A 14,950-nucleotide genomic window follows, 5' to 3' on the forward strand; every position below is an offset into this window, starting at 1 on the left:
ACCCAGTCACGTACTCACATTTAATGGGCTATTACGATAAAAGTTTTATGTGTGTTGTTTGTGAGCGAAAAGTGCTAAAAGACTTGAAATGTCTAATATGTGCACTTCGTGGCGCATATTCGGTTTATGGAGTAATTGATAGTTCGGTCGGGTTGGACCTTAATTAAGTGTGATTAGTTCTAAATAAAATGCCATAATGCTTTGAGAAGATTTAAAACGTTTTGTAATCAAAGTTAAAATATAATATATGTTCCTCCAAATCTTTTCAAATTAAAGGTCTTAGCCGAAAATAATTTGAAAACGCAAGTGAATTATTTAAAGTGTGGCAAACTAACTTTTGGCATTGCACTTAACTTAAAGACTGATTTGCGGTAAACAGACCCTAAGTGACTATTCTGCAGGTAGATACCATCGTGAATATTGGGCTTCTTTGCCATCTTATGCCAAAGGGTATAAAAAGATCTTTATCTTGATGATGATCGGTCAGTTTGCATAACAGCTAAATGCTTTAGTGGTCCAATCTGAAGGTTATATTTGAAGATTGCAGCCTTATCTTGGACAATAATTTACTTGAAGTTTTGGTGAGATATTTTGTAAAATAAAAAAATTTTCCTGGAGAAAAAAGGACGTCAGCAATATTTCAGACCGATATCTTAAAAATTGAGCGACTAGTTCGCTTATATACAGACGGGAAGATAAACGGACTTACAATTACCGGTGTGTTTAACGCGGGTACCTGTTGTCGACAGCCCTAGGCCACGGCGCATAGAAGCACAGCGGATCCCACCAATGCATTGATAAGCACACTGAAAATTCCAGACATTTTGCAGTTTCAGGCAGTGTGGAATGGACACACTAACCACCTTAGTAGGGTTCGAGGCCCATTTAAAACATCTGTAGTGCTTTGGGTCCGGCACCCAGTTGGAATCAACTCAACATTCAATTGACAAAATTTCAGTTCTTCCCGAATTTGGGTATTAACCACAACCGCCACGATACTCACCGAAAGGTCGTGTCCCATGAGCAGGTTGTAGTGAACTAAAAAGGCTCCTGCTAGCCAAAGTCTCTCCGGCCAGACCTCGTACCCAAACTCTGGTGACTGGTGAACTGGTAACCATTAGTCGCTAATCCTAAACGTTAATAGCGACTCGGAAGTAGTGGTAGCCAGGTAGGGCTCTAGGGGCTCACTAAATTTTAGCACAAACTAGTGACAATCATACTGCCGATCTACCTCTCTACCATAACACATACACCCTGTTGTAAAGAACCCATAACTACGCAATAGTAGTTGGGTTCACTCACAACTATAGCTGCTTTAGTCCCAAGGTCGGTGAAGAGCTTGAAACTACAGGGAAGCCCCTGAACCACACCAATGGTGGATGGAGTAAGGCAATATCATACTGGAGGTGGGAGTCATACAACCTCTCAACTCACACATCACGGCATACGATCCCTGGCAGTTGAACTGTATAATCCTTCTAAACTGTGCCTGGTGAGGGCGCGCTCAACAATGTCTCTGAATTTTGGGTAGACAGCTGACATCTTAAGATGCCCAGCTTGTAGACCCTTGCGGCAATGGGGTGCACTGAGAATCACTTAATGTAGCACCTATCGGTCGCTTTCTCCCTCTCAAGTACCCTCTTAATCTGCCGAACTTCCTGGATCCTTACACCCAGTTATGTTGCTGGCCCTTTACTGCTGATCACGACCGACCAGGTCTTAACCGACTTTGGTGTCACCGGTGCAATCGCTTCCAGCGCAGATTATACATATACATATGTATATACTATAAGAGTAACCAAAGTTTCCTTTTGCATGTAACAAACTTCGTAGCAAACTTAATACACTCCGTTCAGGACCTATAACCTATGCGATTTTATCCAAAAACATATTAATCAGTTATTTTCCATTAAATTATTATCAAATATTGTCATTAATACAAAATTAACAGAAATCGCTAATTATGTTTAATATAAATATATCTTCTCACGAATCTTTCCAGTCCGAAGGGGTCATGAGACAAACTCATACAAATACAAGTACTACAAACATTTGTGCCGTTATTAATTGCACTAGCTAATGAAATTTCCATAAAGCTGTCAACATGACGTAGTACTGAGCATCCGATAAATAACCGTAAAATTTCGCCAATTTGGATCGACACCAAATAATAAAAATACAAATTCTCCCGAATGAAACTGTGATAGTGGCAATAAAATATACTTGAGACTGCAATTGCAAATAACAACAGCAACAAAATGCAGTCGGAGCGAAAACAGCAAATTGCACTTATTGCCGCCATATCCCTGATATTTATGCTCAATTTGTTGCTGACGACAGCTGCGGCCAAAGAGAATATTCCAACTACGAGCATATACGCAAATGAGGATTTGCGAGATGAACATAAAACAAATGAACGTCATAGCCAACAAAATCGGAAACATCAACACCATCAACAGCAGCGACGACAGCAGCAACATCATCGCCGACATGAGCTGCACGAACGCGAAAAGCGTGAAGGGGACCAGGTAGAGCAGACATATGACGGCCCAGACAGAGCGAACCAACATCGTACACATCAACATCAGCACCAACAGCATGCGCAACATCATCATCAAAAGCAGCAGCACTCTCGTCAATATCGCCAGCATCGTGGTCACACACAAAATCCTGCGGTAGGTGGCTACGCTGCAAGTTACCTCAGCGGTAGTTATCCTGCATCGTTCTCATCCGATGCTTCGTCGGCAGCGTACTCCAAACGCTACTCACGTGATTCACGTGACTCGTCGGCATTTCCGGCACGTGAACGTAAGCCAAACATTATTCTAATACTCACCGATGACCAGGACGTCGAGTTGGGTTCATTGAATTTTATGCCGCGTACACTGCGTTGGCTACGAGATGGCGGTACTGAATTCCGTCACGCCTACACCACCACGCCAATGTGCTGTCCGGCGCGTTCATCACTGCTAACCGGCATGTACGTGCACAATCACATGGTCTTCACCAATAACGACAATTGCTCGAGCCCACAATGGCAGGCCACGCACGAAACTCGCTCCTTTGCCACATATCTCTCAAATGCCGGCTATCGCACAGGGTATTTTGGCAAGTACCTGAACAAATACAATGGATCGTACATACCACCAGGCTGGCGGGAATGGGGTGGCCTCATTATGAACTCAAAATATTATAATTACAGCATCAATATGAACGGACAGAAGATCAAGCATGGTTTTGAGTACGCAAAGGTGAGAGTACACGATTTTGTAAATAGTCAATTAGCTCTTGAATCATTCAGTTTAATACGAGGTACATTTATCTTATGGTTTGGGTACTCTAAAAGTTAATCTCTCAGTAAAATAACTATTAATTGTCCCATCAAAATTTGTCAAGTGTTCGGTATTTTATGACTACCGCCAAAATTACTCGTCAACTCAAACTTATAAAACACTAAACAGATTTTTAATCAATTTGCATTATTTTACCTGAAATTTTTCAATAATTGCTCAACACTCACAGGACTATTATCCAGATTTGATAGCGAATGACTCAATCGCATTTTTACGTTCATCGAAACAACAAAACCAAAGAAAACCTGTGATGTTGACAATGAGCTTTCCGGCGCCGCATGGGCCCGAGGACTCAGCACCACAATATAGCCATCTCTTCTTCAATGTAACGACACATCAGTGAGTTCAGTTGTCTCTATTAGATTTACGTATTCTTAAAATATATAAATTCTTGTTACACGAATAGCACACCATCTTATGACCACGCGCCCAATCCGGACAAACAGTGGATACTACGCGTTACTCAACCAATGGAACCAGTTCATAAACGTTTCACGAATCTATTGATGACGAAGCGACTACAAACTTTACAGAGTGTAGATGTTGCTGTTGAACGTGTCTGCAATGAGCTCAAAGCCTTAGGTGAACTTGATAATACATACATTATCTATACGTCCGATCATGGTTATCACTTGGGTCAGTTCGGTTTGATAAAGGGTAAAAGCTTCCCATTTGAGTTTGACGTGCGTGTACCTTTCCTTATACGTGGGCCAGGTATACAGCCAGCAAGAGTGTGAGTGTTAATAAATGAGCTTCCAGTTATGCATTTACTTATCACACCTTTCCGCAGTGTGGACGAAATCGTCTTGAATGTGGATTTAGCGCCCACTTTTCTAGATATCGGTGGCGTCTCAACGCCTCAGCATATGGATGGACGCAGCATTTTACCACTGCTTTTCAGCAGACAGCGTAATGTACGCGAACAGTGGCCAGATACATTTTTAATCGAGAGCTCCGGCCGGCGTGAGACACCCGAACAAATTGCGGAATCTCGTTTACGACTACAAGCCGACCGCCAGAATATGAGGCTAGCGAATAGCACATTTATAAACGAGTCGCCGTTCAACGAGAGTACAACAGCAAGATCGTTAATAGATCTGATCGATTTGGATTCACATGAAGAGACCGAATTCGAAGAGGACGTGGGTTCAGAAGCGGAAATAGGTAATTAGAAATAGCTAAATCATATTTACATATTTAATTATCGCTTATTACAGAAGGGAGAGTGGGCACGGAAATAGAAGATGATGCTGAAGATGACTTAGACACAGATACTGAAGATGACGTTTCTTCAGGTGTCGTAGATGAAGATATAGAAGAAGATGTAGAAGAGGAAACAGCACAGGAAGAAGGTTTAGAGCAGGAACAACAAGATCAATTCGACAATAATCTACCAATGATGGCGCCATATATGACGAAAATGATGCGTTTGAACTCTGAATGCTCTGATCCGGCCTTGCTGGAAAATTGTCGCCCAGGGCAGAAGTGGAAATGTGTGAACGAGGATGGTCGGTGGCGGAAACACAAGTGCAAATTTCATGTGAGTAACGAATAATATTGTACTTTTTGTACCTCTGTACCAGATGTCCACATAATTTTCGCTTCAGTCAATTATGTAACATTTTTTGTCACTATTTCCACAATTCACTATTATGAACTGATTTGTCATACTTTAGTTGCAGCTTCAGCATCATCTCGAGGAGATATCTAAGTTTTCCAAGAAGGACACTAAACGTAATTGTGCTTGCTTTACGCCAGAGGGTGTTGTTTATACGAAAATCAAAACGAACCGGAATTACTTCGAAGGCGATCGTATACGAAAAAGGTAAAGTTTAATTCGTGCTATTTTTATGCCATACTATTCACTTAAATCTCTAACTTTGTATTATAGAAAAAAAATTTCATTTTGTTATTTTAATATATTCCGTATTCCAAATATTTTTTGCTGGTAGAAATTTCGAGTAACATAATTTTCCTTCTTATCTGCTCACAGAACTCAAAATCAGTCAAGATTTTCACGCCGTAATAAACGCTCATTAGATGAACACTCTGATTCCAATGAAGTCTTCCACACCGAGCTGCCATACGAGATGGAAGAACTGCTCGATCTTCAAGACACACTTTCCACCTTAGAAGCACATTTGACGAAACCAAAGCGTATCAAACGCGAGTTAATGTCCAGCTTCTTCGAAACACCTTCTTCTTCCACTGACAACGTAAATGGCGGTGAAGGCGGAAAAGCGGGCCACAACTCAACGAACGATGCAATCTCCAAAGTTATACAGGAAATACAAAATACGCTCGAAACACTCGAATTGAAATTTATCGCGCCAAATGACGCGCATCAACCTAATTCCACAACTACCTTGTCGGCATCTGGCTTCGTACGCAGTGGTAAGTTTCCCAAGGTGGGTGGTCGTGTGGGCACACGTTGTTACATTGAGTCGCAAACGGGCAAGGTCAACTGCTCCGATGTTATTTACGATGATGAAAAGACATGGCGCAAGTCACGCAATCAAATTGATATGCTAATCAAAGTGCTCAAGGACAAAATAACACATTTAAAGGATATTAAGAAGCAGATGCGCGAGAACAAACAACAACAACAGGGCCAGCAGCAACAGCAACAATTGCATTACAATTCAGGAAGGTATTGGGATAGAGACTATGTGCCACGCACAAGTGGTAGTGGTGTGAACAGACATCGCGTGGAAGAGCAAGAGCACGGCGAGGAGTTGCCTTACAATATGTCGGATTACTTGGGGCGAAGGCAGAAAGCACGTCGCCGCAATGGTGGCGGCGGTGCTGGTGCCAACAGTAATAATAATTTCTATCAACGTGGCGGTTTCAATCATCAAAACTACAATCACCGCACATACCAGCGACAACATTTGCCTGTCGGCAGTGGTCGACGGCGCTACGATAAACCGTTAGAAGGGCGCGAATTTGATATGAATTATTTTACGCAAGAACAAATTGGTGTTGCAAATACATACAGCAATGATATTAACAATGATAATGGCAGTGGAGCCGGCACGAATGGTTATAGTGGTAAGAGTCCTTTTGGCAAAAGTCGCTTTCAGGGCCGCAATAGCAGTCAACATGGCGGTCAAATACAAACGCAGCGACGACGTCGCCCTCAAACACCAAATGTAACGGTACCGCAAACAGTACACACACTGAAAACGTCAGCAACAGCGACGTCATCGTCAATAACGCGACCAACAACCATGCGAACAATGCACGGCATGCGAACTACAACAATGAACAGCAGAGACCGAGATTCAGTGGCGAACACTACAGCGACTAATGCCAAAACAACCATAAATGACAATGACGTAGCTACAACATTATCCACTACAATGACGCGTTTGCAGTGGTCAACAACAAATTCACCGTCAGATAGCAATGGCGTTTCCGGTAGCAGTGAGGGTAAGCTTGTAGCACTCATAATTAGTTTTGTTTGCTTTGACTCCATTGACTTATTTTACATAGCGACCACAAAAGATCCACATGCGGACGAACAGTCGCTCAACAATGTTGGCCAAAAAGAAATTTTCACCGGCTTGGGCAGCGCGCAAAACGCTGATCCATTTCAGCAACAAAAAGGCCAACCAGCCGAATGCTATTGCGAGCCGGATACACAGAGGTGCGTAGAATTCAGTTATAAATGCATTTTAATACGAAAATGTTTAATGGAAAACAATTCTACATTACAGTTATGTGGATTCAAAGGAGGTTGCGCGCGAGGCACGTCGTAAGCTGAAAGAAGAGCGTCAGCGCAAAAAGGAACGGAAGCGCATTAAGAAGGCACGTCTGGAGAAGGAATGTCTTTCAGAGAAAATGAATTGTTTCTCCCATGACAATATGCATTGGCGTACGGCACCACTTTGGAATGATAGTCCCTTCTGCTTCTGTATGAATGCCAACAACAATACTTATTCTTGTGTGCGCACCATAAATGCAACACACAATTATTTATACTGTGAATTCACGACGGGCCTGATAACATTTTACAATTTGAAAATTGGTGAGTTATAATGACTTATATAACAAAAAATTGAAGCTACCATATAACTAGGGTTGCGAATTTCTTTATTAAATAGAGTTGGGTTAAAAATTAAATTTTCAGTTTTTAATCCTAAAATGGGTATTAGAAATTGAAAATCTAAATAAATGTAAGAATTAAAAACAAATATTGAAAACTAAAATTTTTATCTCAAAAATTCAGTTTTTTTAACTAAAATGCTGTTATTAAAAATATAATATTTAATTTTTAATTTCAAAATCGGAATTTAAAAATGAAAATTTAATTTTTAATCCCAAAATCTGAAAGAAAATAATTAATTAGATTCGTTTTAATGTGTAATTTTGCCAAACACTGCTCGCGAGTATTGAATATGATGACTTAGGATTGACAGTTTTTTGTTATTCCAGTATTTGGTATTAATATTTCTTAATGCTGTTTAGGCTTAAAATTTTATATTTAAATACCTCGGATTTTTAAACCGATATTTAGAATTAAAAATTAAAAATTGATAATTTTTAAGATTTTCGGGTTCAGAAAATAAACCTAAAATAATTCCATAAATTTATAAACCATTATTTGCAATCCTAAGAAATATAATAGGTGCTCCAAGTAGAGTTGCTTTTTTCAGTAGCCTTTTTTACAAATCGTTTAACTTTTTTACGAAAATTCACGTTCTGAAAACCCATCCATCTAGGGAGACCCAGCATTCATTATTGTATAATATTCGTCCGAATAGATTAGGTCCAGCACGCAGAAAATATAGCAGCCGTAGTAGAGAGTGTAGCCGCAGGTCGTGAAGAGTCGATTCGATGCCGTTCGCAACAACTCGGCCTGATGTATGGAACGACTTAGCGCATTTTAGGTCGAGCTCCTAAATTGAAAGCGTACGAAATACAGCTGTTGCAAGAACAAAAGCTGTTCGAAGCTCCCAAACGACATTGCTTCGCTCTATGGACTCTTGAACTTGAGCTTGAGTTCCAAAAAGATCCGACTTCTTAGAGCCAAATTTTTTTTTTCAGCGATGAGGCCCATTTCTGGCACAATAGGTATGTATGTAAGTAAGTAAAATTGCCGCTTTTGGGACGAAGTGCAACCTAAAGAGATTCAAAAGCTGCCATTTCATCCAGAAAAGCAGCGGTTTGGTGTGTTTTGTGATTCGCTGGAATCATCCGTTTATATTTCTTCAAAAATTATGCCGGTGAGAATATAACTTTCAATAGTGATCATTATCGACCCATGGCAACCGACTATTTGATGTCTAAAATTGAAGCTTGTGATCTCGGCAATATTTGATTTCAACAAAGACTTCACCACTTCCCATACATAGTATCAATCAATGAATTTATTGAGAGAACACTTTGGTTAATTTCACGTTTAAGCTGGTCGGTGGTACACCAAGATCATGTAATATCACATCTTTAGACCTTTTCCTGCCGGAATAAGTAAAGTCTAAGTCTATGGAGACAATCCGGCTTCGATTTAGGCCGTGGAGCACAACATCACGCGTGCCATTCGCCAGTTACCAGTCGAAATATTCGAACGAGTTATCAAAAATTGGACTCATTGGCCTCGGGTAGACCATCTGAGACGTCCACGCCCAACATTTGAAAAATATAATCTTCAAAAAATAAATGCCGAAGAATGTTCTTTCGAATGATAATATAAATTTGAAGTTTCTGTATTTTTTTCTTTAAAAAAGTGGGGAATTTTGAAATGGATCACCATTTAATTGCTTCCAAAATGTTTGATTTTAACGTACCTTTTGTAAGATAGAAAAATATTATAATAAAAATATATTTATTTTCACTCTGTATCGTTTTAGATCCCTTCGAAACACAAAATCGAGCATCAATACTAACAAACGAAGAGAAATCGTATATGCATGATACTTTGGAAAAGCTGAAAGGCTGTCGCGGAAAAAGCTGTACAATCAAACGGCATCAAACCCAGCATCATCAACAGCAAAACGAAAGTGCGCTGCGCTCGGTGCAAAGGGGCACCAAACGAAAACAAGGTTAGCACATATTTAGCTTTTGTTAAATGGAAGTTAATCGTAATTAGATTTGGGGAAAGTTTGCAACTTTTCTGAAAACATATAATAAGAGAGAGTATGAGAGTCGAAATATATATGTACGTATGTTATTTTTTTGTTTTTGATTTTCCAGTTTTTTGAATTTCTTTGTAATTAATACAAAACAATTAAAAATTGCAAACAATAATTTTTCTTTCAGGACTTGCCCAAAGCGCCTCAGGTGTCAGTTCATTTATTTCCAGTCGCTTAGACTACGATGAGCCGTTGGCCAAGCGAAGAAAACTATCAAAGTGAGTACCGTAATGTCATACCTGTGAAAATGAGAAGAAATGTTATGAAATTGAATTAACTTCGGAAACAGGTGGTCGACGCAAACAAATTTGAAACGTAAACCATGGAAACAACAACATCACTACCATCGGCAGCAGCAAACACAGCAGCTCTACTATCGACAACAACATTTGCGTCATCATACCGGCAATGCTGAAGGCGAAGCACAAGCAGGCATGAGCGAGGCGATTGATGCAATGGAGCCGGTGAAAACTTTGCGACGTAATCGTTTCCACCAAGAAGTAAATAGTCCAACTATGCAACAACGACAACAACAGCAGCAGCAAGCACAAAACGAAAAGAGTTTCCTAAGTAATGATGGCAAGCAAAGTGATAGCTTGGAGCGAAAATTGATTGCGAACCAAAAAGCAACGACAACGGTTAGCCCAGAGTCGGGCGAAGCGCAAACTTTTACCAAAGTTGTAGATGTTAATGATACTAAAGTGACAGCAACAGCAACAACTGCATCAACACTAGCGACTACAACAACAACAACAACAAGCACGCCTATACTTACAGCAGCAATATAAATTATGAAATCAAAATTGGCAGCATGGAGCATATCTATCGCATATCCCTAACCAACACACACCAACAGCACATATATAGATTTATTGAGTTACTTACATATGATGTACGCTCAAAAGTAAATGAAGCTATTTATTTATATTATCGACACATTTTTCTAGCGTTCTTAGCTCGTCTGATATATCTTAAGGGATAACATGGGTTTCCTCGGGTAAAAACAGCGTTTTTTCAAAAAAAATTTCTCATATAAAGAACTAAATATTTTATTCGATTTTTTTTTTTTTGTTACAAACATACACTATTAACAAAGAAATTCTGAAATTCTTCTCTTCTTGGAAGAAAAAATTTTATCTCGGCCATTGCGACGCCATTTTCGGTGGAAAAAGATGCGCCTCCGTTGGCAGGATAACCCCTTACAGAATCATCTAAAGTCAAGGCTGTTCTCAAGGCTGTATCTTCGAAACTATTACTCTGATCAACATGAAAATTTAGCACAATATTCTTGAGTATTTAATAAGACAATAAAAAAATTCGATTTTTTGAAAATCGTAAACCCATGTCACCCCTTAACCAAACAACGATCACGGCATTGAATGTCATGTTATTGCCACACATATATACATATGTGTCTTTTAAAGTTGACTTTATTTTGGCAAATAAGGTCTTTATTTAGACCGTGTCTATATCACTTTACTTTTCCCATATATTTTATATGGGCTGTTTTGTTCTTTTGTAATAAATTTTTATCTCCAAAGCAAATAAACCTAAAACTTCGAGAAAATGATTTTCTAATACTAAATTTTTTACTCTACAAAAAAGGCCTCATGGATTCTTTTCATAAAAATATTTTTTAGGAATTATACGCCATTAAAGTTATGCATCAAATGTACTGAGCATTCATACAAGCGCCTTTATAACTTTTGTGTTGCTCATACGCCATGGTACTTCATGAATACTCAGTTACTGAACTACTAAGCTTCCGGGCATTTGAAGCATAACTTTAAATGCGTAAATCTTTTAAAGGAGGGATTTCATAGAAAAAATCATCCGACCTTTTTTGTAGAGCGAAACATTTTATAAAATATTTTCCGGTTGTGGGTTTACTTGTCTAATGCAAAATAACAAAAAATCCGGTATTAAATATGTGAGTAAAGAAATGTGATTTAGACACTGTTTAAAATGATAATATCCTTTTTTGAACAAAAATTGAAATTTCAGTGGGGTGTTTGGAAAAAAAAAACGTTGGAAACAACAGGCATTTTAGAAGGCACATAAATATGTATATTTATAAGTATGTGAATAATTAAATTTGCAGTCGCAATCAAAATTAGCGTCGTCAACATACGCCATGAATGCTAAAAACATATTCATTACACATATACGCCATAAGCTAATGACAACATTCGAGGATTTTTCATTTTACAGTATACCCAGTGTTTTTTTATATTTAAAACAATAAATAGCATAAAAATTTGTAAATTTATATAAACATAAAAATATTTAAATTAAAAAAAATTAAGATTAATGAAAATTATTTAAAATTTAATAATACGAGTCGCTCATATCGGGCTTATAAACAGGCTATTGAAATATTTATTTTCGAATTGTATTGTTAAAGCCATTGAAATAGCCAATGCAACCAATGCAAGTGATGTTAAGTGAATAATAAAAAGTTCAAGTAAATATACAAATAAAAATTAATGTCTTATATGTGCATGTGTATGTATATACATACGTATAACTGCAAAAGTATAACTCATGGTTTTTGTTTTATTTTAATAAGACTGTTTTAGTAGATTAACATTATAATTAAGCAACAGATATTGCCACAAACTAAACTAATTGTATATTAAATGCTTGCAACTTAACTGCAAAAATACATATGTATATGACTGGCTTGCTGTTTGGCATTGACTAATGGTATTGTTAATGTTATAAATAGCAAACAATTAAATAAATATAATATTTTAAGTTAGAAACAAATAATAAGACGCAACAAATTTACCAAAAAAATAATAAATTCAAATATAATATATGTATATGTTAAAAGCATAAGCTTATATGCATTAAGCTCACTTACTCGACAAGTACCACTCAAGCTTAAGCATTTACTGCAAAACTCAAAGAAAAAAATTCGATTTGAGCCTGTAATTAATCTAGAATATCAATGCAAACAAATGCATTAATGAACTTGTAAACTAACAACTATATAATGTACATACATATATACATATTTATATATATATATTACTTTTTTGCATTTATCTATTAATATATGATTTTCGTAAGCCAATATAATGATAATTCTACATTATTTCTTACTTTAATAACAAATTCCAACTTGCTTTGCTGACGATTGTAAAAGTTTTCTTAAAAATTTAACGCAATAATTTTTAATTTGAATCTTTAAAGCGATGTATACTACCCTGGGTAAGACTTTTTAATTTTAATTTCCATTAGTCGAAATATTTTTGTTCTAGGTTTGAATGACTGTCAGTGACATCTATGCGTTCGGAATGTAGGAAAAGGCTTTCGGTGATAATTGTTTGTCGCGAACAAGTCCACGACGGCCATCAATTGATGATAAACACGTCAATAAAATAAAAGAATTTGGTGTTTGAAAATTGGCAAATAACAGTCAGAGATCCTACTGACATAGTTGGAATATCGGAAGGATCAGTGAAAATCATTTTGAAAGATCATTTGTACCTAAGAAAAATGAAAGCAGAATTGGTTCTGAAATCACCCAATATTTTGGAAAAAAAAGCGTCGCGTTAACGCCTTTGAAACAATGCGTTTCGAATACCAGGATATTATGAAATATATTATTACTGACGTTGAGTCTTGGGTCTTTGCTTACAACAGAAAATGGACGATCAATCGGCCGAATATCGTGACAAAGGTAAGCCGATGGCGAAAAAACACGTCAAAGCAGGTCAAGAATCAAGATTATGTTGACAGTTTTCTTTGATTATCGAGGCGTGGTGTGGCGTATTCCGAATTCCTTCCGACCGTCCCAACTGTCAACAAGAAATACTATTTCTGTATTATATATATAAGCTATTAAGCTATTTGAAAAAGAGGGCCGACAACTCTTGGTTTTTGAACCACGACAATGCACCATCGCGTACTGCATTGATTCATCTTGAGTTTTTCTTGAGATTTAATGTGGATCCTAAGGATCGCTACATAACTGAGTATGCGTCAGAACACTTGTTAGTGCAGGTCTGTAGCGCAAGTGCTGACCGTTTTTTTGAACGTCTAGTATAGCTTGTTCGAATTGCTACTCTCAAATACTTGACGTTTTGAAGACACTTATGAATTTTGAGTATTGCTTTTGTAACAGAAATTCAAAGTTTCCTAAGCAATATTTTTGTTAAAAACCATTTACGTAAGTCAGCAAGCTTAAATAGCACAAGTAACTTAGGTTGGTCTCTGCTTGTATTGAAAACTTCTGCACTATTTTGTAAAAACCATAAACAGATTACACTTCTTTTGTCATTAAATATACCATACTGTCATTAAATATTGATTTACAATAAATAAATAATAACAGCTTGCATTTTTACCCACTTATATTTGTCGTTTTAAAATAAGTGGTTATTATATAAAAAAAAAAGAACTATTGACTAAGCAATTTCTATTCCGGCGATGCGTCACAGCCGCCGCCTAATTTAAACTATAATTGTTTAATATTGTATAATTTTTTACTGCGTTTGCGCTTGATTTTTATTAGTAATCATTTATATTAAATATTAGATATACTTTAAAATGCAGTTAACTTTAATTGCTGCTCACCTTTCGTGTATCTAATATTTTTCTTTTGGCCCCAAAAGCAGAAAACAAAAAAAATATATCAGTAATTAATGTAATTGGAATTGTACCCATATAAATAGTCTGCCATAGTACAGCATTGATAAATTTTTTAAATAAGAGCTTATAATATACATACACATATTATTAAATGTAGCAAAATATTTATAGTAAATAAATATAGTACTAAATATGTGCGATACACAATATGAAATTAATAAACGTTAAATAAATCTAACAAATTAATTAATAACATTGTTTCTCCTGGCAAAACCTAAGAATAATTATACGAAATGTTATCGACTTGGCGCTTCAGCAGTTGTTTGACTAAAATTTTTGTTCTATATTTTTATGAAAAGTTGATTTAACCGCTTGTACTTATACTATGTAGCTTAGGGTACTACTAATCACACCAGTAAATGATTTTTTATTTACAAACAAATTTTAAGGGTCACATGGGTTTGCGGATTTCGAAAATTCGATCCCGGAAGTGGTGTCGCATTGGTTAAGTTTAAATATTTTTTCCAAAAATTTCAGCATTTCTTTGTTAATGGTGTATGTTTGTAACATAAAAAATTCTAAAAAAAAAAATTCATTTTTTATATGAGAAAAAATTTTTTCAAAAAAGTCTGTTTTTTACCCGAGGAAACCTATGTAACCACTTAAGAGCCTTCGCAACTACTATTGCATGGTATTTGTTGGAAAAATTGCGGCCTTGGATGATCAAATCAAATTATATGGTACAAAAAATGTTTATAAGCGGGATAACAAACTGCGTTGGAATAACTTTTGGCTCAGCCTGAAACATTTTGAAGAATCTTTTGTGTCTCAAACGCATCAAGTCTCGTTTGATGCCAAAAATCA

At 37.0% G+C, this 14,950-nt stretch overlaps 1 protein-coding gene across 2 annotated transcripts; it reads left to right on the top strand.

The window, feature by feature from the left end:
- The first annotated feature begins 1,978 nt into the window (after positions 1–1,978).
- LOC105231624 (extracellular sulfatase SULF-1 homolog) lies at positions 1,979–14,339 on the top strand. Of its 2 annotated transcripts, none has more exons than XM_019992256.3 (12): positions 1,979–3,251; positions 3,523–3,692; positions 3,760–4,086; positions 4,144–4,517; positions 4,571–4,893; positions 5,030–5,178; positions 5,347–6,785; positions 6,849–7,002; positions 7,073–7,383; positions 9,206–9,397; positions 9,615–9,705; positions 9,777–14,339. In XM_019992256.3, exons 1-12 carry the CDS (start codon positions 2,259–2,261, stop codon positions 10,273–10,275), a joined length of 5,022 nt encoding a protein of 1,673 aa, XP_019847815.2. In that variant the 5' UTR covers positions 1,979–2,258; the 3' UTR covers positions 10,276–14,339. The 2 variants fall into 2 exon arrangements, with proteins under 2 accessions (XP_019847815.2, XP_049317774.1); XM_049461817.1 differs by having other exon boundaries at positions 5,036–5,178.
- Positions 14,340–14,950: the final 611 nt, after the last annotated feature.

Source organism: Bactrocera dorsalis, unplaced genomic scaffold (assembly GCF_023373825.1).
Source record: "Bactrocera dorsalis isolate Fly_Bdor unplaced genomic scaffold, ASM2337382v1 BdCtg139, whole genome shotgun sequence".
In the NCBI taxonomy this organism is placed as follows: Eukaryota; Metazoa; Arthropoda; class Insecta; order Diptera; family Tephritidae; genus Bactrocera; species Bactrocera dorsalis.

Excerpts from the sequence above, each read along its gene's own strand:
- LOC105231624 (XM_019992256.3), top strand. The coding sequence starts at position 2,259 with ATGCAGTCGGAGCGAAAACAGCAAATTGCACTTATTGCCGCCATATCC. Across the intron at positions 5,179-5,346 it reads GGCGATCGTATACGAAAAAG|AACTCAAAATCAGTCAAGAT; the intron begins GTAAAGTTTAAT and ends ATCTGCTCACAG. Across the intron at positions 7,003-7,072 it reads TGCGAGCCGGATACACAGAG|TTATGTGGATTCAAAGGAGG; the intron begins GTGCGTAGAATT and ends TCTACATTACAG.